Source organism: Rattus norvegicus, chromosome 18, assembly GCF_021556685.1.
Source record: "Rattus norvegicus strain SHRSP/BbbUtx chromosome 18, alternate assembly SHRSP_T2T, whole genome shotgun sequence".
NCBI lineage: Eukaryota > Metazoa > Chordata > Mammalia > Rodentia > Muridae > Rattus > Rattus norvegicus.
In genome coordinates this window covers 13,918,597-13,939,814 of record NC_141551.1, presented here as the reverse complement: position 1 = coordinate 13,939,814, position 21,218 = coordinate 13,918,597, and the positions used below count along the sequence as shown (strand labels likewise).

The following is a 21,218-nucleotide window of genomic DNA, read 5'->3' as shown; positions in this document are numbered from 1 at the left end:
ACACATGGTAGAGCACACTTGTAATCAGGAGGCCAGTGACAATGTGAGGTTAGCCTAGGCTACATAGTGAGTTCTGGGTCAGCCTGGGCAACATAGAAAGACTATGTCTTAAAAAAAATAGATGATAGATAGATGTAGATAGATAGATAGATTATACATAGATAGACATTGATAGATGGATGCTACACCCCATATATCCATATCATATCTATATCTATATATATATATATATATTAGATGATAGTCAAAAGACTTATACTTACTTTAAAAATTATATTCCTTGCTAGAGAAAAACAAACCAACTGAGATGTTTATACCTAGTTTAATCTTACTTCATTTAATTCAAAGAAAACAGCTCTGGTCAAGAAACCTGGAGACAATTCTCATCCTGGCCTTGTCCAAAGGTGACCATCCTTTGGAAGATCACCGTGTACCCCCATGGCTCTATGATCAGATGCTGGTATAGTTTTGATGGACTCTCATAAACATCTGACATGCTGCCTGACATGGATGCAGAACAGTGACTGTTTATAAGCTCAGTTATTTCTGGTCAGCAGCTCTCTGTAGACAGAGGATGCTGTACTTGAGCTGTGTATTGTCCTGACATTTTAATAAAAGCAGGGACGGGTGACTTGGCTACTCCTATATTTCAAAACATGTGATTTGGGTGACATTGATCAACTGCAGGGACGCTGTACCTCTCCCAGTCCAGTCTACACTGCCTACCCAGTCATGCTATTTAATAGGCCAAAAAGTCATCATCTCACTTGGGGGACACAAGAGCTAGCATGCAGCCTCCCATGGTAAGGCTGTGATGAACCAATCACTAAGAACACCTTAAGAGTCACAATTTGGGGGCTGGAAGGGCTCTGTTTGCTGTACCCCTTTCAAACTTAGAAGTTACCTGTCCACAGTCAGAGAGTGACAGAGAGTCTGTAAATACCTAATTTGACTGTTCACAGGTATGTGCTCTGTGTTCTTCCCCTCTCCATTTAGAACAAGACTATCCTAGAATACTTATATACTTCTCTAAATCATATATGTATATTGGCTTTATAATTCCTGGATGGTTACAGGATCTTCCCACCTGGGATGTATTTGTGGACCTCTAGATACTTCTCATCTGTCTGAGAAAATTTTTGTTCTTATGTACAAACTGCTTATAAGTCATGTCCTCCAATCCATAGTCAGGAATCACTTATTTGCCAGAAGCATTACATTTTTAATTTTAATATTTATTTCCCTTAGTCTAAATAATTACAATGTTAAAAATCCATCTAAATCTGCTTAATCAAGATGTTCAAGCCCCTTGATACCAAGGGTGTAAATTTCTTTCTGACTTTCTGGAAACACCTATCTATCATACACATATCTATTCAACCTATTAATATGTATTTAAATAAATCATGGCAGTCTGAATATCAGCAGCGTCTGATTACAAAAGTAACATTGGCATAGCTAACAAAGTGTAAAGAGCACATTTACGCTTTTCTTTCTATGGTTTATAGATTAGACAGCGGAGCACTTTATTAATTGGTGTTTGCAGCAGACCTTTAAATGATTAGATTTATTTAATAGGCATTGATTTATGAAGTAAAATAACCACAGCCACACTCTTAAAATTCAGCCTTGTGAAGATCCTGAATCGCCTATAAAATTGGGTGTAGCAGAGCAAAATTAGAAAGAACTGTACTTTTTAAAAGCTTAATATGATTTTAATTCTACAGTTACCTGCGATGTGGAAATCATCCACTGTACCAAACATAAACTGAAATAGACCAAGGCCACAGACATGACAAGCAGAGCAAAATTTGTAATCAGAGATTTCTTCTGAATCAACCTTAATCTTCATTTATCTCACCCATCTACAACTTATTTAGGGCATGTATCTTCTTAAATGATCCACTGATCCAGACAAAAATCAAAGTATCTAAACAGGGCTATCTGTCCAAAAAGCCTTATAATTTGGTGACATCTAAGGACTCTTTAATATTTTGGAAACAAAATCTCAGATTTATTGATATATCTATTGCATTCTCTCTCAGTTCATAAGGACTTTTTAAATTTTTGCTTAAGAAATATTCCAAGGTGCCCCATAAGTCTTTATCTGTGACAGTAGCAGTAGATGTTCAGTGTTTGTTGGGTCTTTGTCTCTCAATGCCAGCTCTGCTCCTGACCCAAACCTATAGAACCTTAACTCTCTTTTATACTGTCCCAAGTTCCTCTTCTGTACCATGGAATCCACACATTTCCTGACCTCTCCATGTTCTATAGGGTCCTCTAGGCCCCGCCCTTCTCTACATCGTTCCTAAATCCTGCTTTTAAACATATAGATAATTCAGCTTTTCTTGCATGGACTCAGTGTATAGCTTATTACGGTTTTTTAAAATGCACGTGTATGCATGTGTGCTGCATTGTGCTTGCAAGTACCATGAACACCAGAAAGCTTCAGATCCTCTGAGACTGGAGATAAAGGTGCTGTTGAGCCATCGGGTATGGATGCTGGAACTGAATATGGGTCTTCTGCAAGAGTGGTCAGTGTTCTGCACCACTGATCCACTCATCTCTGAAGTCTCCTCTATTCATTTTTTTAAAAGACAATTTAATGTTAGAGTGAATGTGAGGAGTTTAGATTCTAGTTTGCTATGTGAAGCGCAGAAAGAGAAACATCTACATAACTTTTGGAAATTAAGTTTCTAAGTCTAGGGGCCATATATCTAATAGTCTGTTTTAAAACACCATACCTTGAGAGGGGGAACCCTGGGCTCCTCTCGTGGTGGCTGCTCTTTCTCAGGAGGACTGCTGGACGCCAGGTTCCGGGGTGACGGATCGTCTTCTATCCTGGCTCGTTTTTCTTTACATATCCCAAAGCTGTGCTCCATGGTTTTCCTCTTTGAGATCTCTGACTCCCTATTTTCATTTCTTATGCCATCGGGTGACTTGGACGGCTCTGATGTTTTGGAAGTATGTGAGGTCTCCAATCGATTCAGAGAACTGGTCTGTTTATGCACTTTGTTTCTTGAGCCTTCTAAAAACGTAGCCTTATCTACTGATGGCACATAGTGCTTGTCCTGTAGTTTAGCTGGAGGAAGCTCGTTTCCCTTGGTCTCTGTTTCCTCAGAAAAGACAGGGACCTCCAATGGTGAGGACACCCCTCTCTTTTCAGTTCTTTGCAGAACGCTATGGTTTTTAACTTTTGTCATTTCTGTAGAAGGAAGTTCTGGGATGGAAGGGGTATAGAGCTTCTCCATTTCAACATGAGAGTTACCAGGCTCCTGACTCAGAGGCTGACTGTGCAATTCTTCAGGTGGAATTGCTTCAGGCACCATAGCAGAACTCATGTTGATGGGTTCTGGAATGGTGGACAAAGGCTTTGAGTGGGAGAGAAGGTTCTCTCCCAGGGGCGTGGTGGGGATGGAAGGTTCCTCTTTCTGTGGAGAGATAGCTTCTTCAGACACTGAAGGTGACTTTCTTTGTTCATGCACCATTCTTTCATTCATGGAAGAATTAGAAATTGGAGAAGTCTCTGCAGGAACTGGCAAACTTGATACAAAAGGCGTCTCTGAGGTGAGAGGCACGGAAGACACTGAGGAAGTTTCTGATGTCAGTGGTAAATCGGACACTGGAGACACTTCAGATGTTAGAGGTACGTTGGATACTGGTGATGCCTCTGACGTCAGAGGCAGGCTGGACATAAGAGATGCTTCTGAGGTTTCTGGTGAGGTGGCTAATGGAGACACTTCTGACACCAGCAATGCATGGAGGCTCTCACCAGTGGGATTTCTCTGGTGGTACTTATCTGTATTCTCAGTGCTGGACACCTCAGAACAGAATGTTGTTTCCAGAGAAGCTGGAGTGCATGACTCTTCAGATGTGGATTGTGTTTCCCCACCCGGGGATGGAAGGCTGGCACACGGTCCCTCTGGGCTCTCAGAAGAGAAGGAATTCTCAGAGATACAAGCATTTTCTGAGAGCTGTTCTTCGGGGTCACTCTGTAGCTCCATATCTACAGCAATGCCCTCATTCGGAAGTTGGCTTTCCAGAGAAGATGGCCCTGCTCTCAGGGCCATAGCGCTAGTTTCTATGGTGGTTTCTTGATCCTTTTGTTCTGCATCAAAGACATGGGTGACAGAAGGGCAAGGAACAAGAGAGTCACCGATTTCTAATTGGTCAATAACAACTGACATTTCTTCCTGGGGACATTCCAATTTCTCGTCTATCTTCACTTCGATGTGAGGTAAAGTATCTAAAATATCATTCATTACAACACAGGACTCCAAGCTGTCTTCAGGGGCTGCTACCTGGGGTTCTTCACAAGAGGTGGCAGGACTTTTAGACTCCTCAGAAAACTCAGGAATTGTCTTAAGATTCTCATCTTGGCATTCGTAGATACTTGTCTCTACCTCCTCTGCCACTTCCTCCTGAATGACAGATTCCTCAGGGATAAAGATGTCTTCTGTTTCTGGTTCTGTCATTACGTCTTTCGCTGGAACTTCTAACATAGGGCAAATGGTAGTGCAGAAGTCAGGCTCCAAAGAAGCTGAGCTTTTCATGACTTTTGGTTGCTGTTCTTCTAATGCAGTCTTTGCAGAAGCGCCCGGAATGCCAGAGTCCCCGTGTGAGGAACTCCCCTCAGCTCCTTCATGGTTTGGTCCAGAAGTAAGCTTCATAGATTCTTCTCTGGACATGCCCAATCTGAGGAAGAATTGGAGACATCATTGTACAGACATGAAATAAAAGGCTTGCATTGGATCTCTTACAAGTTCAGTATTCAATAAAGGGAAAGGTATCAACTTAGTCATACAACCACTCGGCCTCGTGGTTAATTTATGTTAAGTAGCTCCTGATATAGCTTCAGTGCTACCACTATGCCTAACAGAAGCTATGGCTAATTAAGAATGGCAAGTTTTGTTTTATAAGTAAGGAGTTATGAATCTTAGCAAGTATTAGTAAAGGGAATTTAAATGTTACAAATAACAATGAATCAGAGAATATGGCTAGAAAAATTAAAGAATAGATACAAACCTAAGTTTAAGTCATAAAATAAAAATATGTCTTTGTAATATAAAAATTATGAAGACTTTAAACCATATGGTGGAAATAATTAAATAAATGGGATTTTAGAGACATAATTCAGATTTTAAAATTGAAATGATATTCAAAGATTAGGTATCTTAGAAACAATCTAAGAAATGCTACTCAACCTTTATCTTACCATCTAATTGACTAATTAAATATGAAGATAATAAAGCAACTTTGAGTTACTAAAGTTAGTCTACTAGATGATACTTGTGTCAGTCAAATGTGTGTGCACACCTTACTGTGAAGATGTTCCATACAGGATAGAAGAGAAAAACTGCAAGATTATCTGTCCTAATGTTGAGTCCCCAAGCAAGGCTAAGTAGACACAGTGAACATGCAGTGAGTCACTGCTTTTTTCCTATTAAGTTGTAGCCTCAGCAGCAGATGGTAGAGAAACACATTGTAAATGAAGCCAAATTAGGGTGCAAAAGCGATATTCTCAGGAAACCTTAGAGCAATGAAAAGACAAATAGGGTCAGTCCCCTGAGAGGGGTCTGGTGCTGTGCTGGATCTCCCAAACAGGGGGAGTCCAAGTGATGCAGAAATAGCAAAAGAGAAGAAGCCACTACTGTTGTGTGTCAGCTCTCCAATATGAATTAATAAGGTAGTAAAGATCAAAGTTACGTGATGTCATGATGGTAAAAAATCCAACATAGCGATGATCGTCTATACAGCCCTGGTTCTCAGCTTCCTAATTCTATGACCCTTTAATACAATCTCTTATGTTGTGGTGATTCTCAGCCGTAAAATCATTTTCATTGCTGCTTCATAATTGTGATTTCCCTACTGTTATGAATCATAATCTGATACACGGGATATCTGCTATTTGACCCCAGTAAAAGGGCCATTTGACCACCAAAGGTTGAGATGAAACTCACTTGACTACAGGAAAAGCATCTAGGGTATGATCTTGTATTTCAGAATGTGATAAAGGTTATGCAAAGTTGTTACTTGTGTTATGATAGCTGCCATCAAGTATCCAAACTTCTTGGATAAAATGGGCATATTTGTGAATTTTTATGATAATTTTTTGTGGAATTAAGATTTTTGAGCAACTCATTGAGCAGATCATAACATTTAGCTTCATGTTTCCTGCTACCTACCTAACCTTTTATAATAACATCAATGTAGATGAGCTATGGGCGGGCTTTAGGCTTGTACTTCACACTTTTTCAGGTGTCCAGGCTTTAGGACAACCTAGCAAGCTTCTAACAATGTGAATTTCTGGGTTCAACTCCTAGAGTTGCTCCATCAATACACTTCACGTGAGTGTTGGAATCTGTGCGTATGCTTAAATAAATTATATTAATTTATCTCTATTTAGTTTTGCGGATGTGTATGTGCATCTAAGAACCCTGCTAGAGAAATCAAAGAAAGGCCTCACTGCTTAGAAGTGTTGTGAATGAGGACAATTCACCAAGGCTGGCCCATGCTGAATAAGAAGCTTCTTTGTGTGAGTAAATGTGTATATGGAAGTATATGCTTTCACGTGTGTGAACATGAGTGTGTATGCATGCAAATAGTTATTTATCAGACATTAGTCACATTGGCTTTATTTATTTCTATTTTATTATTTATTTGTACATAAGTGCATATGTGTGTATACATACATGTATAAAAGCCAGAAAAAGACATCTGATCCCGTGGAGCTTGAATTATAGGTGTCTTCAGAATGGGTGGTTGGCCATGTGGATGTTAGGATCCTCACGGTTACATGGAAAGAGCTCTTAACTGCTGAGCCATGGGATCGACTCCCCCGTCCCTTTGCTGGTGTGTTTGTATGCTGTGTATGCATGGGACTTGTGTTTCGATACTGATTCTTTCACTAACCTTTGAGCTTATCAAACAGGTAAGGCCAGCTGGCCAGCATCCCTGTCTTCCCAGTGCTGAGATGATAAATGTACCCCTCCAAACACCATTGGTTCTGAAGCTTCACTGAGCTCCTCATGTGTGTGCAGGAAGCACTTTATGGACTAGTTTATCCCGCTTTGCACATATACGGACAGTCTCTTTAAGATGGATTCCTTTAGTTTGCTGAAAAGATCAAGTGGGATTCCTGGGGGTTCTTTAACCACTAATAGGAGATTTTTATGAAATGAAACTGAAGGAAACAGACGATGCTACTGGAAGTCAACTCTGTATCTTTGAAAGAACATTAGTCAGCACAATTTCCTCTGCAAAGACCTGGAGCTACAAATGGACCTCCATTCCTAGAAATCTGGTTGTCTGGGACAGATTCTTCCCAAACAATGTCTGTCTGCTAAACAGGATGCAGAGGGAAAGCTGCCTTCAGGTTCAGTTCCTACCATATATACCTGCGGCTGCTATTGCATAGTTTTTAAAAGCATAGTCAGAGAAAAGGTTCACTCAGCAGGTAAAAGTCCTAGCCATACAGGCATGATAACCAAAGGCTGACCTTCAGAACCTAGGTAAAAAGCTGGACAAAGTGGGGAGCACATGTAATCTCAACCCTCTTATGGTGAGATGGGAGGCAAAGACAGGAGAATGTCTCAGCTGAACACTGCAGGACCAGCTAGCCTGGAGAATGTAGTACAATGGCAGAGACCTGGGTGACACCCAGCAGTTGTTCTCGGACCATTAGACAGGTGCTGTGTCAGGATGTTCTTCATGCACATACATCATACACATATACACACTAAATTGAAAAAACACTAAACCAACATACACACTCACTGGGAATGTTAAACTGTACTCTCAGGCTCTCTCCAACACAAGAACTAAGCACACAGTAGAATGGGCACCTCAACTCATCATTTGTAGGGGACAAGCATATGAATTAAATGTGTCTCAACTACATGACTTCAGCATAATTATTAATGAAAATACTTGGATTCAAAACTAAGGGAATTTTATCAAAATCCACTTAAGCAAACCACAGATGACTTCTTTGAGATTCCATGTGTAATTTTCGACCTAAGATGATTTCTCATGCACATGTTATAAACCTTGAAAGCGCATTTTTAAAATTTAAGTGCTGATATGCCACTATAATTTTACCTGCAATTTCGTTCACTGGGGGACCATTGCCTTTTATCACAGGATTAAGTTTTACAGCATATGAGGGTGCCGTGGGAAGCAGAGAATTACATTTTCATTTTCTTATAGGAGAAATAAGAGAAAATCTCTAGTACTTACCTCTCTCCATAAAACCTCTCAAAGAATTTTTCTTTCCAAGGTTCTGTTTTCTTTTCCTTCTCAATTTCTTGCCTTATTCGTAATTGCATTTCTGGGGTAAACTCTCCTGAAAAAAAATTGGCAATAAATTGAATTAAAATGTGCATGTCTTCTGCCAATCCGGAAAGACCGCCTGCCATTCAGTTGGGTAAACTTCACTGGACGTTAAAAGTAAGAAGCGTAATGATCACATTTCTAATATCGCCCCTTTTATGAACACCACTCAAATGCTCATTTCACGTTAGACCAACTCTAAAACATTTGGCAAAGGTATTGCATACTATAGGCTGGAAACGAAACCGTATATCCACTGTCCTGGAGGAAATCATCCTGATGGAACGAGAAGGTGCATAATGGACTATGAAATATTGTCCAAAGTCTCGTATAGGCCATAAGAATAATATATGCATTGAAAGTAGAGACAGGACAGCACTTAATTTTCCCTAAGTCAATTAAAGAGGATTACATTTAGGGGCTGATTCTTGAGTTAGCTTTTAAAGGATGATCAGGCTTATGTCCGTGATTAAATCACAAGGCACGGAGACGTGAATATGCATATTTATGTCCTTTTGAGTGGTCAGTTCTGAGCAGAATATAGGATGAAATTAAGTAATAAAGGAAGGCTGAAGTCAATTACCCAATGCACACTCTATAGAGAGATGAGCATTTCCTTCAGGAGACGAGTACCTCATCGCATCCCATGAGGGAAGAGCACGGATAGGTAAACAGTCTGGAAAGACGAGTGGCAAAGCGCTGGAGAAAGCAACAGTCTCCTGCCTGAAGACCCCCAAATGGCATGGAGGGAAAGATGCAGGCTCCGAGGGGCCAGCAATAATGGGGAGCTAAGAGACATCAGAGAGAAAGCAGAGTCCCAGGTACTGTCCAGGTTTTAGATACCCAAGTGTGAGTGTAAGGTGACAGTTCAGAGAAAGGAGGAGGAAGGAGAGAAAAGCAGGGGAAATCCTAGGTTTATAGGCACCATTTGGAATTTAGAGTGTGTAGAACAAGCTTGTGAGATTTATAAACACCCGGGGGTGAAGGGAAGGTACCAGTCAGAACAGGAAGCTTGTAGATAGCACAGGAGCTTAAACTAGGTGGTAAATAAGGCTGCTTGGAGAAAACGTACTGTACAAAAGAAAACGTTATGTTTAAAGCATCATTATTTACTATTAAAGAAAAGGAGCTTCCAATGGAATCCATGAGAGGACTGTGAGAATGCAGGCTTAGAGAATGAATTTGAAATAGACTGTGAACTTCTAAGGCATGCTGTTTGATATAAAATAGGGTTAAAACAAAAATGCAAATACAGTAAGAATAAATGGCAGTGTGAGGAAAGGAAGTGACCTGTGAGGACTAAGAAGGCATGGGCTGGAGGCATCTGCATTCCAAGGAGAAACTTAGGTTTCCCACCAGCTCACAACTCAGAGTGAGGGGAGTCACGTGCTACATTGGGTTTTTTAGTTTATCCAAACCCTGGGTTGAATTCCAAGGAAGGAAATGATAACTGAAGGTTTGGGACAAAAGGGGAGGACACAAGTTCCTTAGACTCCAGGACATGTAAAAACACAATGGTTCAAGCTGTGTTGTAATTTCAAGAAAGTTATATTACATATGAAAATGCATATGTAAAATCTGTGATATATCACACATTCTTCAAAAAATGTCTGATATTAAAAAAGCTCCTTGTCATCAAAGAATTAGTGTGTTGTTTAGAAAGGGGGGGGTGTGCTAAGTGAAAATGTGTCTCAGGGGAAAGCAGGGAAGATCTGGAAGTCAGAAATATATCAAGTTCAGTACAGTATGCAAGGTTGCACTCCACGGAGTGTGTGTATTCTACAGTGTGAGCGCTCTACAATGTATGCTCTCTATAGTGTGAGTGCTCTACAGTGTGTGAGTACACTACAGTGTCGTGTGCTCTGCAGAGTGTGTGTGCAGTACAGTGTGTACTCTCCGGTGTGTATACTCCAGAGTGTGTGTACTCTAGGATAGCATTTTACTCCATCATAGTTGATGTACTTTAGCACAGTGTGTGTGTGTGTGTGTATTCTAGCAGTATGCGTGTACTCTAACCATGTGTGAACTCTGGCAGTATGAGCATTCTCTAACAAAGTACCTCATTGCCATATGTCCTCTAGCATTGTATATCTAGCACTCACTCTAGCAGAGCACATGAATTCTAATGTAGCACATATGCTTTAACATAGTGTGGCAGTTTGAATATGCTTGGTCCATGGGAAGGGACAATATTAGGAGGTGTGACCTTGTTGGAGTAGATGTGGCTTTGTTCGAGGAACTGTGCCATTGTAGGGATAGACTTTGAAGTCTTGCGCTTCCTTTTGGCTGTCTGCTGAAGCCAGTCTCTTGTCTGCTTTCAGACCAAGATGTAACTCTCTCAGCTCCTTCTCCAGCATCATGTCTGCCTGCATGAGGATAATGGACTAAACCTTTGAAACTGTACGCCAGCCTCAATGAAGACTCTGCCCCCTATGAGAGCTGCCTTGGTTATGTTCTCTCACAGCAACATGACACTAACTAGTAAGACAATAGTACGTGCACTGTATCAGAGTGTGTGTTTGTGTTCCCACAGAGCACGTGTATGTTAACATGGTACATGCACTGTAGCAGTGTGGGAGTATCTAACCCCATACATGTGCTCTAACAGAGCATGTACACAGCGTGTTGTAAAGCATTTATGCTCTCGCATGGTCCAGGTGCTCTAGTCGAGTTGTACTCTCTAATGCAGTGCTCATGTTCTAACACACCTCACATGCTCTAGCATGGCACATAATAGCAGGAAACTGACATTTACCTTCTGCCAGCCGCTGTTTCCACCCTTGTGCTGCATATGCAAAGAATTCATTATTTAGAGCTGAAGTACTGAGGCGTAAAATTCCATCACTTCCCATCTAGGAAACAAGCCGACAAAACAATATTCCATCAGAGATAATTCAAAGTAAAAGCATGAAAAAGAAAAGAAAAATTGAGTAGGTAGGTGTGTGTGTGCGTGCTCACATGCACATGTGTGTGTTAAGGGCTGATGTAGGAGGAAGGAAAAGAAAAGAAACTCAACAGAAGATGACTCCTGGGTAGCAATCACATGCCTTCTGCTTGCTGACTTCCGGCATAGAGACAACGAGTGCTGTCCCTGACTCTAATTTTGGGCTGACTATAGGAGATAAAAAGATGAAGTGTGTCAGGAAGCTAAGCATGAACTGACTTGGTATGAAGACGGCTGAAAGATAATGGCTGAGGGAATGCATATTGAGTCATGAATAGTAAAGGACAAATCTGTGCAAATGGAACTGCTGTCATGTGAAGAACATACGGACGGGTCCTTTTCCCATATTGCCAGTACCCATACAAGAAGGAAGCATGTAAATAGCGGTGACAGAACAAGAATCTGTCAAATAATTTATTAGTGTATGTGTGTGTGCACATGTGTATGTGTACTTGTGTGCATGTGTGTGCAGATTCTAAGTGTGTGTATGTGCGTGCATGCACACTCACACACATGTGTGTTGCATGTATAATGTGGAGTGAATGTAGCAGTCAGTGCATGCCTTGCATGGTTGTTTCTCTGCTTCCCCAGTGTGGATTCCAGTGTTGAAGCACACGGCATCAACAAGTGTTACTTGCGGGAGCATCTTACCGCCCATAATTAGATGTCATGTATCCATACTTTTATTCTTCTTTCTACACTCTATCTTCAGCCACATAAACATTAAAGAGTTAATGCAGTGACTGCATGAATGTATCATGAGATAAATCATCTTTCAGGAGTAAAGAGGAATATGGATTCTGAAAACACACACTATTTGTTATAGACTGGCTCATGGAAAATCAAACTGAGAGAAGGCAGACATTAGGAATGGTGGAAATGCTAAGTAACTGGAGGGCAACAGATAAGGTCCTTAGCATCACCATCCAGGAAGACACTGGCACATTTTATACATGTTCTGAGCACATTTTATACATGTTCTGAGCACATTTTATACATGTTCAATGTTCTGAACACATTTTACACATGTTCAATGTTCTGAACACATTTTAGACAACATTTCATTCACTCATTGTTTGCTCTTTGTTTTTTAACATTACTTAATAGATACCTTTTAGGTGACCAGTATGAACTTATCTGGTCCTTGTGTGGATGCTAGAAATGAAGAAAAAGTCGCCGTCCTTAAGTTTTCAATATTTGCTACATGGAGAAAACGATTCAGTTTAATCTAGAGCCTTTCCATCCTTCTGTATTCTGTGTGCTTGGGGTGATTGTCATCAGCTTGGTGCTGATGGACATTTTGGCAGAATCTAGATTCACAGATTGTTCGGCAGAACCTCGAACACCAGCCTCTGGGCATGCCTGCCTGTGGAGGAGTTTCTAGACTGTGCTAAGTTACAGAAGAGTCATTCTAAAGTGTGTTGAATCACCCATGGGTCAGAGCCTAAATGCAAAGAGTAAGATGAGCGTTGAGCAAACTCGCTTCTCTCTCCTTTCGAGCTTCAGGTGCTTTATGATTAGCGGTCTCACGATGCCACCAGCGTGACGTCCCTATGATGATTAACTGTGTGCTCAAGCTATGAGCCAAGGTAAAGCCTCCCTTCCTTAAGTTGCTTCTTGCCAGGTATTTGGTAACAGTGATTTTTAAAGTAAGTATTATGGTAGCCAAGATAGAGCTTTATGGTCCTAACTTTTGTGAAAAATATCCAGTCATTCTGTTGGTCAACTAGATAATTCTAGAATAACACTTTCAGAATTCAGTTTAACCACTGAATTATTAGCTGCTACTTGATGACAAGTTTCTGGTGGCTAAGGTGTATGGACCAGAGAGCTAAGAGTAAAATTTGCTAGTACCAGGACCCACTTACCTGCTGTGTGCACTTTGTGCTCTAAGTTCTATGATCAATGAGATTAGAGGCCCACCTCCTCCCTGGGTGAATCACTTCTACTGGGGCATGTTGCTTATCATGATACTGCTGTCTTTTAGGAGCATGAAACCTCTGTGCACTGTGGGAAAATTAGCATTCCTAATTAGTAGCAGCAGCTCCTCTCAAAGATGCAACATCTAAAGGTGCCTTCAAATATCTCCAGGTTCAATATGGAGGCAGAACCATGTTATCAGGATAAAAATATTTGAATAGCTAAGGCACTGAGTTAAGAATGTTATGGTAGCTAAGTTTTGCCTGGATACCTTGTATCTCTCATGCAGTGGGATTACAAAGCAAAGTTCTAAACGAGTGGGATGATGCAGAGGGAGAGAGCTGCTGTTGCAGAGCGGGGCAGGCGGGAGAATTACGGAAACCCTGAGCATACACTGCATATCTCCTGGCACATACAAAATACGATCAGAGCAGCGAACAGTGGCAAGACAGACGTAGGCTCACGTGCCTCAGCAGTGATGTCTGCGTCCTGCTACCAAGTCTACCAGCAGAAGAGCAAGTCTGAGGATAAATGGGTCTTAAGGGAGGATAGGAGGAATGTCAAACAGAGGTTAAGTCCGGCTTGTGACTGGAACAGCCTGTAGTTAACCAAGCAGTTATTGCCTTTGTCCTTACTGTCCTTCTCTCTCCCTCCCTCCCTCCCTCCCTCCCTCCCTCCCTCCCTCCCTCCCCCCTCCCTCCCTCCCTCCCTCCCTCCCTCCCTCCTTCCTTCCTTCCTTCCTTCCTTCCTTCCTTCCTTCCTTCCTTCCTTCCTTCCACTCTTTATTCCCTCTTGAGTAACTTATGAAAGAGTAGCCCTCATGTCCGACACTACAAGTGCTAAGAGAGTAGGAATGACCCCAGAAGTTGTGAAGCTCCATTGAGGTTCTGAAGCCCACGCAATGCAAAGGAGCCAGGAAAACTATTGCACGCCCTAGTTCTACCCAAGTCTGTAAAGTCTTGGACTTCTGTTCAAGTTCAGAGACCTGAAAAGCAACCTGCGGGAACAAACAGGGGACAATTCAGATCCATGGGAAACAGGGTTGACTGTAGATAAGACATAAGTCGAAAATTTAGGGCTGCCCAGGATTGGCCTACTGAGTGCCACTTGTGGGCTTCCGTGCCAGAAGTTTTCCACGGAGATCTCTGGTCCAGCTAGGTGTGCGGGTTCAGGAGAAGGGTACAGAACTCAGTCAGGGAGGGGAACATCTTTTTTGTTGTCTCCACTGTTGTTGTTCTGCCTCCATTCCAAGCTGGACTGAGCCAGCAGGGGACTGACTAGCCAGCAAGGGGTGCAAGAGGGCTTCTGGCAGCAATTTTGGGAGAGCAGATCTCTTCCCCAAGTAGCGGTGTTATAGCTCTTATGACAGAAGCTCTCAGATGACAGAGTGATTCTTGCACACCTTTAATCCTTCTGAACATGATTCTTAAATACGGATTTTGGATGGGACAGTGTCTGACAGCAGGGATTTCCTATTGGTTTGGCCTGCCTGAGAGCTTGGGAATACTTCATCTACATATTCTGGGGTGTGGTCCTGCTTCTATGATTGATCTGTCTTGAGAGGGGCTCGAGGCATTGCCCTACATGACTTGTATGTCTCAAACCTCTCTATAGAAGACTGTGGGAGGCCTGCAGCTACATGAGAAGGCCATGATCCCCCTGCCGTCCCTTAGGGTCCTTGGGGGAATCGGGGATTCAGGGCACCTTTCACAGCCCGCCGCCCCACACTTTTCAAGTCAATGCAAGGTTCTAGGTTAGTGGCTTCCAGTTCTAAGTGCCCCCTTTTAATTCTCTCCTACATTTCATGATGTTGCTAGCTTGATCCACAATGCAGGGAATCCATGAGTAGGGCCCTATTCTAGGCAACAGAAAACTCTCTAAACTGGTGGCACCTCAGAAATGTCTTAAAGATCTATGCCTGCAAAGGTGATCTTAGGGATGTGTAAAGGTGAAAAGGAAAGGAGGAGTGGATGTGGAGTCTTTATTGAACAGTAGACTGAATGGACGATTTAGAGGACAGATGATCAAAGGAACATAATTCATGGTGATCCTCAGGACTGATGAAGGTCTCTGGGGTCAAAGATGCAAGCCCACGTGAGCAGGTCAGAGGGAGTCCTAACACCGCCCAGTATCACTCTGGCAGGAGTAGGTTAAAGATGTCTGCCCTTGAAGCCAAGCGGATCTTCCATGTATGTTACCAAGTATGTCATGTGATGTGACTCTAAGCCCGGAATGTGGGCAGAGGCTGCTAGAGGACCTCCATGTTGTCACAGAAAAGCTGCTGCATACAGAGAGATGAAAATGGAAACCAGACTTTTGCTTCACAGGTGGATTTTAAATGGTGCGGGGCAAGTTCCCCACAGTGCACAGGAACCTGTGTGGTGAGGAGTCTGTGTGGATTAGGCATGGTGGGAAAGGCATAAAATGCTCTGTATTTAGGGACGTGCATGGTGCTGATGCAACCACAGCCTATGCAGTGTACAGGGTCTCCAGTGGTCTCCCCAATGGTTTTCTTGCTACCCTTATTTTGGTTAGCAAAAGATTTGAAATTTCTCTCTGGCAGCTAATATACAGAATTTCTGCTTCACAGGTTCTGCCAGGCTGGGGGCTTGGTTACTAATTTTAAGACACAGAGAAACAGCAGATCCAGATTAACTCTGACAGATTCCCAAGATCTGAGTACATAAACATGCAAGTGTGATAAAAACACACTGTAGATCATGGAAGCTAGCCCCGGAGGAAAATCATTTTCTTTTCAAATAGAAAGTACATGGAAATTAAGGTTCCCAACCTATGTGAGACAGCACAATTAAACACTGTAGCTAAAATAGACTTAAGAAATACGTGCCAATAAAACTTTTAAAATACACTATTAATTTTATGGCCTTTAAAAATACTGTCTGAAAGATATAACGCTTTAATGAACTAGAACAATAAACATTTCTGAAAGGTTAGTTATTTATTGATGAGCTATAAATTTTGTTTTTATTAGCCATGATAGAAACATTCATTCTGAAAAATCTTCTCTCGTGATGAAATGTCTAGCTAAGCTATTGATCAGCTGCTCTTCCTTTTAAATTAGCAAGAAAAAAAAAGAGCCTGACTGAAATGATTTCTCTAGGGAAAATAATAAGAGTAAAGAGAAATGTATTTATGCACAGATCCTGGGATGATGCAAAGATTTAAACTCTTTCTTGATGAGTTTATCATTTAGTTATTAAAACACTTTAGCTGGCTATGTTAGTACATGACTGTAATCACATTCTTGTAAGGCAGGTGGATTACTGTGAGTTCAAGGATAGCCTAAGCTACATAGTGGATTTTAGTCCAGCCTGGTCTTCAAAGTGAGAGTCCACTTAAAAAACACAAAACAAAAAGCAAAGCAAAACAAAAACCCACCCACAACAGTGATGGAGACATTTAGGAATGGGTATGTGGCAAGTGGAATTCAAAGCATTAAACAAACACTGCTGTATCATCTAATTTCAACTTATGTTTACTAAAATAATCTTTTAATTTGTGTGTGTGTGTGTGTGTGTGTGTTTGTATGTGAAAGAGAGATAGAGGGGGGAGGGAGAGAGGGAGAGGGAGAGGGAGAGGGAGAGGGAGAGGGAGAGGGAGAGGGAGAGGGAGAGGGAGAGAGGAGCAGGGGCAAGGCAGCATCTCATATAGCCTCACACTGTAACTAATGCCGAACTTAAACTCCTTATCTTCCTCCTTCAATTTCCATGTGATCATATCATAGACTACCAAGCTTAACATATTTTTAACACTATCTTCTTTTTCTTTTTTTCTGGTTTTGTATCTCTTCCACATGATTTCCCAACACAATAAGAACATGTATTAGCAGAATAGGGAGGAATATGTTGGGAGTGGAAACTGGTCAAGCAACAACATTGCATTTAGAAACACAACTTAGATTTCATTCTACAGAGAGTGGAGAGTTGTCCAATGTAAAGCCAAAACCTGCTGAGAATAAGCAAGTTGGTGTCTAGGTCAGCAGCATGTTGGTTTAGACAGTGTAAGGAGAGTCTCCTTGTAACTCAGTATTAAGGAACTAATTGGGGTCACACTTGGAGGAACTGGGGAAGAACAAGCTGAGGAATAAAAGCAGAGAACTTAGTGAGTGAAGGAGTAAGGAGAGAGACAGTCAAATATCATGGGCAGCATGGTGGGCAACAGGACCTATTGTGCCCTGGACTCCAGGGAGCATTCAGAATGCCCACAAAGCTAGTCAGGATAAAATCTGATATTTCAAAGGAACAGTTCAGTTGTTTTTGTGTGCAAATACTTTAAAAAGCAGAGAGGACAGCAATAAAAATATTTACATATAATTTTAAGTTTTGTCTCTGCATTGGAAAATGTAAAGAAACACAAAGTTATTTCTAAGAATACATTTTATTTATTTTGACCTACATAAAATGTTATTTTAACATGTAACTAAATTCAAATGTTGTTCCTGAGCTGTTTTACATTCTCTTTGAAAATTATTTGCTACTCAGTTATATGTCAGTACATGGCCCATCTCAATACAACACAAAGCTGCCACATCTCCAGTTATGAGCAGCTGTGTGACTGGCTATTGGCCATTGTCATGAACAGTAGAGCTTTAGAAAAGGACTACTCAGATTCATTAAAATGTACTGATTGCTATAATTCATGAGAAACATGATAGGGGTTGGGACTGGATATGATAAACGGCATAGTTGTCCACACCTGTAACCCCCATCCTTACCCCACACCACAGACAGAAGGGTCACTGGGGCTTGTTGCCAACCTAAGTAACCTCAGGTTCAGTGAGTGACTTTGTTTCCAGGATAAAGGACAGGCAGGCGCACACATGTGTGCATGGAGATTGTTAATTTTAAACATTTATGAATGAGAATATCCAAGGAAGATTGAACAAAATAAAAGAGGGCTTCTGAAGAGCATTGTGATGAAAAGTGAGGCAGACAGGAGATGCTGCTGGGAGAATGAAAAAAAAAATCATGGAGAAGTCATCAGGAAATCAGAGCAAGCAGCATGATGGGTATAAAGAAGGGAGCAGCATCATGGCTATAAAGGAGGGAGGATTAGGAAATGATGTGCTAACACAGGTATAAGGGGGAGCATTGGGAAATGATGTGCTACCCCAGATGTAAGGGGGAGCATTGGGAAACGATGTGCTAACACAGACATAAGGGGGAGCATTGGGAAACGATGTGCTAACACAGACGTAAGAGGGAGTGTTGAGGAAATGATGCTGTATTGTGCATGTGATAACACCCACCGAAACACTTAAAATTACTCAGGTCAACAGAGTGTGCAGAACACCATGCAAGCTGTTGCTTCCACTAAAAAATAATCAATATGCTTTTCAGAGGAAGGGCAGCCCAGACAGTGGGACACTAAGGGGGATGCTGAGCCTAATATAGTGCCATATTGGAAAGCGACCAGCTCTGGTGAGCTGTTGTCACTGACTCCCTTATATCTGATTTGGTCAAGAAATCTGGTAAGAATTAAGTGAGAGCACTCTGTTTTCTTTAAAAAACTAGTTTTCATTTTAAAACCCAATCACCCAGTCAGATGTAGTAGACAGCTCGGGAGACTGACTGTGTATGTTCAGGTCTCACTTGCAAGGGGGACTTTTTTCTTCAGAAATACATAAAGAGGCATAAAAATTAAAGGAGGCTGTTGAAAGACGGATGGGGGAATCACTAAAAGAAATGGATCCAGAAATAGGATAAGAATGTGCTGAAGAACACTTTGCAAGTAACGTTAGACTAAGCCAATATTCCCCAGGCTGCCCCTTCCAAGCCAGCTAATTTATTAGATGACTTTAGGTTAATGCATCTAAAAAGCACCCTTTTCTTCCAACAAATACAGTTTGCACCTACTTCTAAAGCCCATTATTATTATTTTTTACTATAAGCATTTTGTAATGTACTGGAATTTCTTATAAGAATGAATTATGCACTGTTTGCCAAACTCATTGGCTTGTAATCCCTTCACAGAGCAATTATCAATATCTTATGGAACAATTACTCTCTGAGGATACAGTCGGGAAATGTCACACAGCTATGTATGAGAGCAGTCAGGAGCAAACTATTTAAGTCTAATGAATATGTCCGTGCTTCATATGAAATCCCTGTTTAACAAAAAAATGAGAACATTTTAAGATCTGGACTTAGAATAATTTTCAAGATATTACCAGACTGTCAGGATTTAATAACCAAAGTAATTCTATGGAGTGGGAAATAGAATCTTGAAAAAATAATATAATAATCCTCACTCTAGTCACCAACGAGCATCAAATTAAATCCCACTGCAGACAGCAGCTCCTACAGTCCCAAGTGGTCAGTGTCGGTGGATTCTCACATATTAGTAGACATTTTTATCCCTAGTGCAGGGAACAGTGTGGAAGACAGGATAGGAAGACTATAAGACCTGCACAGTGTCAAGCCAGTCAACCTTCAAGCATGAGTTGGAGAAGGGGTCATAAAGCCCCACCCCTATCTACAGCAGCAGTTGATAGGTGTACAGTACGGTATGGAGAGTCATTTTTCTTCAGGGATGTGAGCCCTGATAGGCTGCCCATGCTCTCCTGGGTAGCCTCGCCTCATGCACATATAGGTGTAAGTGTACTCAGGTTATACAAAAAAAGGGAACAGGAAGTTGGGAGAGAGATTATGTTGAAGAGAGGGTTGTAGAGGAGATGGAGGGTGGGATTAGGAAGTGGATGGGATAAAAAGACATTTTTTTTTACAAATGTATGAAATTCTCAACAAAAATAAAAATACTTAAATTTTATTGTAGGCAACTTAATTATTTTCTATTTTTCCAATCTTTATGTACACAAACAACTTTTTAAACCATGAAGATTTCATTATACAGACATAAAGGCATACAAGAATTTTTAAGTTATGTAATTTTCGTCCTTTTACCCAATTTAAAAATAACTCACAGAATCAAACTAGAATGAACAAAAGAGAGACTTTGGAAAGAAAATATTGTGAAAAAAAATCAACATGTAGATGGAAAAGTGGAAGGCTTTTGTGTCATAATTGTTATGACAGAGTTTCAAAGCTGATTTTCATAATAAAAGCCTCCCCTGTTCTGTGCCTAGATTATTTCTTTTCTTCCCACAGCCTGCCGCTCTTGTGATAGGCACTCAACCCCAGGAAGAACTTACAAGGTACAAAGTTCAGCAGGGAAGGTTTGGGAGCTAGATCTGCTGTGTTCAGGAGGAGGCCACATGTCATTTTGAACCAGAGGGAATTCTGGCAGGGGAATGGGCAGGCACGTAGGACATCTGATTATTGAGATCTCAATAAATGTATTGAAAAGTAGCTCGAAACACACATTCTCAGGTGGCATAGTGGCAACAAGACTTGTGGAAAACGAGTCTTCTTATAATAAAAGATGTGTGTGCGTGTGTGTGTGTGTGTGTGTGTGTGTGTGTGCACGCGCATATTGTACATACATATGCATGAACTCACTTGGCTCATGCACTAGGAGTGCATGCACTTATAAGCATATATTATACACATACACATACACCTATTTTCCCTTGGAAAATCTACTTTGTAAACAGCTTAAGCACCTTGATAAAATGATGGCATCCACATCATGCATTCAAATCTCTTACGATGACCAGGCAGATGCTGGGGATCCCACAGAATAGACATGTAGGATAGTAACTTGTGGCCTTAGTGACCAGGAAAATGGATTTTTTTCTAACAGGACTATCAAAAGTTTTTCCTGGTTTTTAATTTCATCACATATGTCATGGGGAAATGGTTGTCTTTAGAACATAGAAGCTTGCATAAAACAAATGGTAAAGGAAAAGCTCAAGATCGGGTTGTAAATGGGCTCAGTTACTGAGCGTACACTGGGAAGCTTGTGTCAAGTATCAGTCTCGACAGCAGTATTACCAGAAACAACAAATACTGTCCAACGACACTGCACTCTCCTTTTAATATTCTGAGACCCCTTTAAATGGCCGCTGCCCTGACTTGTCACGTAGCGTGTGCTAATTTCAATA

The 21,218-nt window shown here is 41.2% G+C and overlaps 1 protein-coding gene across 1 annotated transcript in view; it reads right to left on the bottom strand.

Annotated features, from left to right (window-relative positions):
* The window catches only part of Asxl3 (ASXL transcriptional regulator 3), a 107,918-nt gene that overhangs the window by 9,349 nt on the left and 77,351 nt on the right, over nt 1-21,218 (bottom strand). The window contains exons 7-9 of the mRNA XM_087593606.1: nt 11,087-11,183; nt 8,239-8,344; nt 2,745-4,695 (exon numbers count right to left, since the gene is read on the bottom strand). Coding sequence (XP_087449732.1) covers nt 2,745-4,695; nt 8,239-8,344; nt 11,087-11,183 — 2,154 coding nt within the window. The remainder of the gene's footprint in view (nt 1-2,744; nt 4,696-8,238; nt 8,345-11,086; nt 11,184-21,218) is intronic.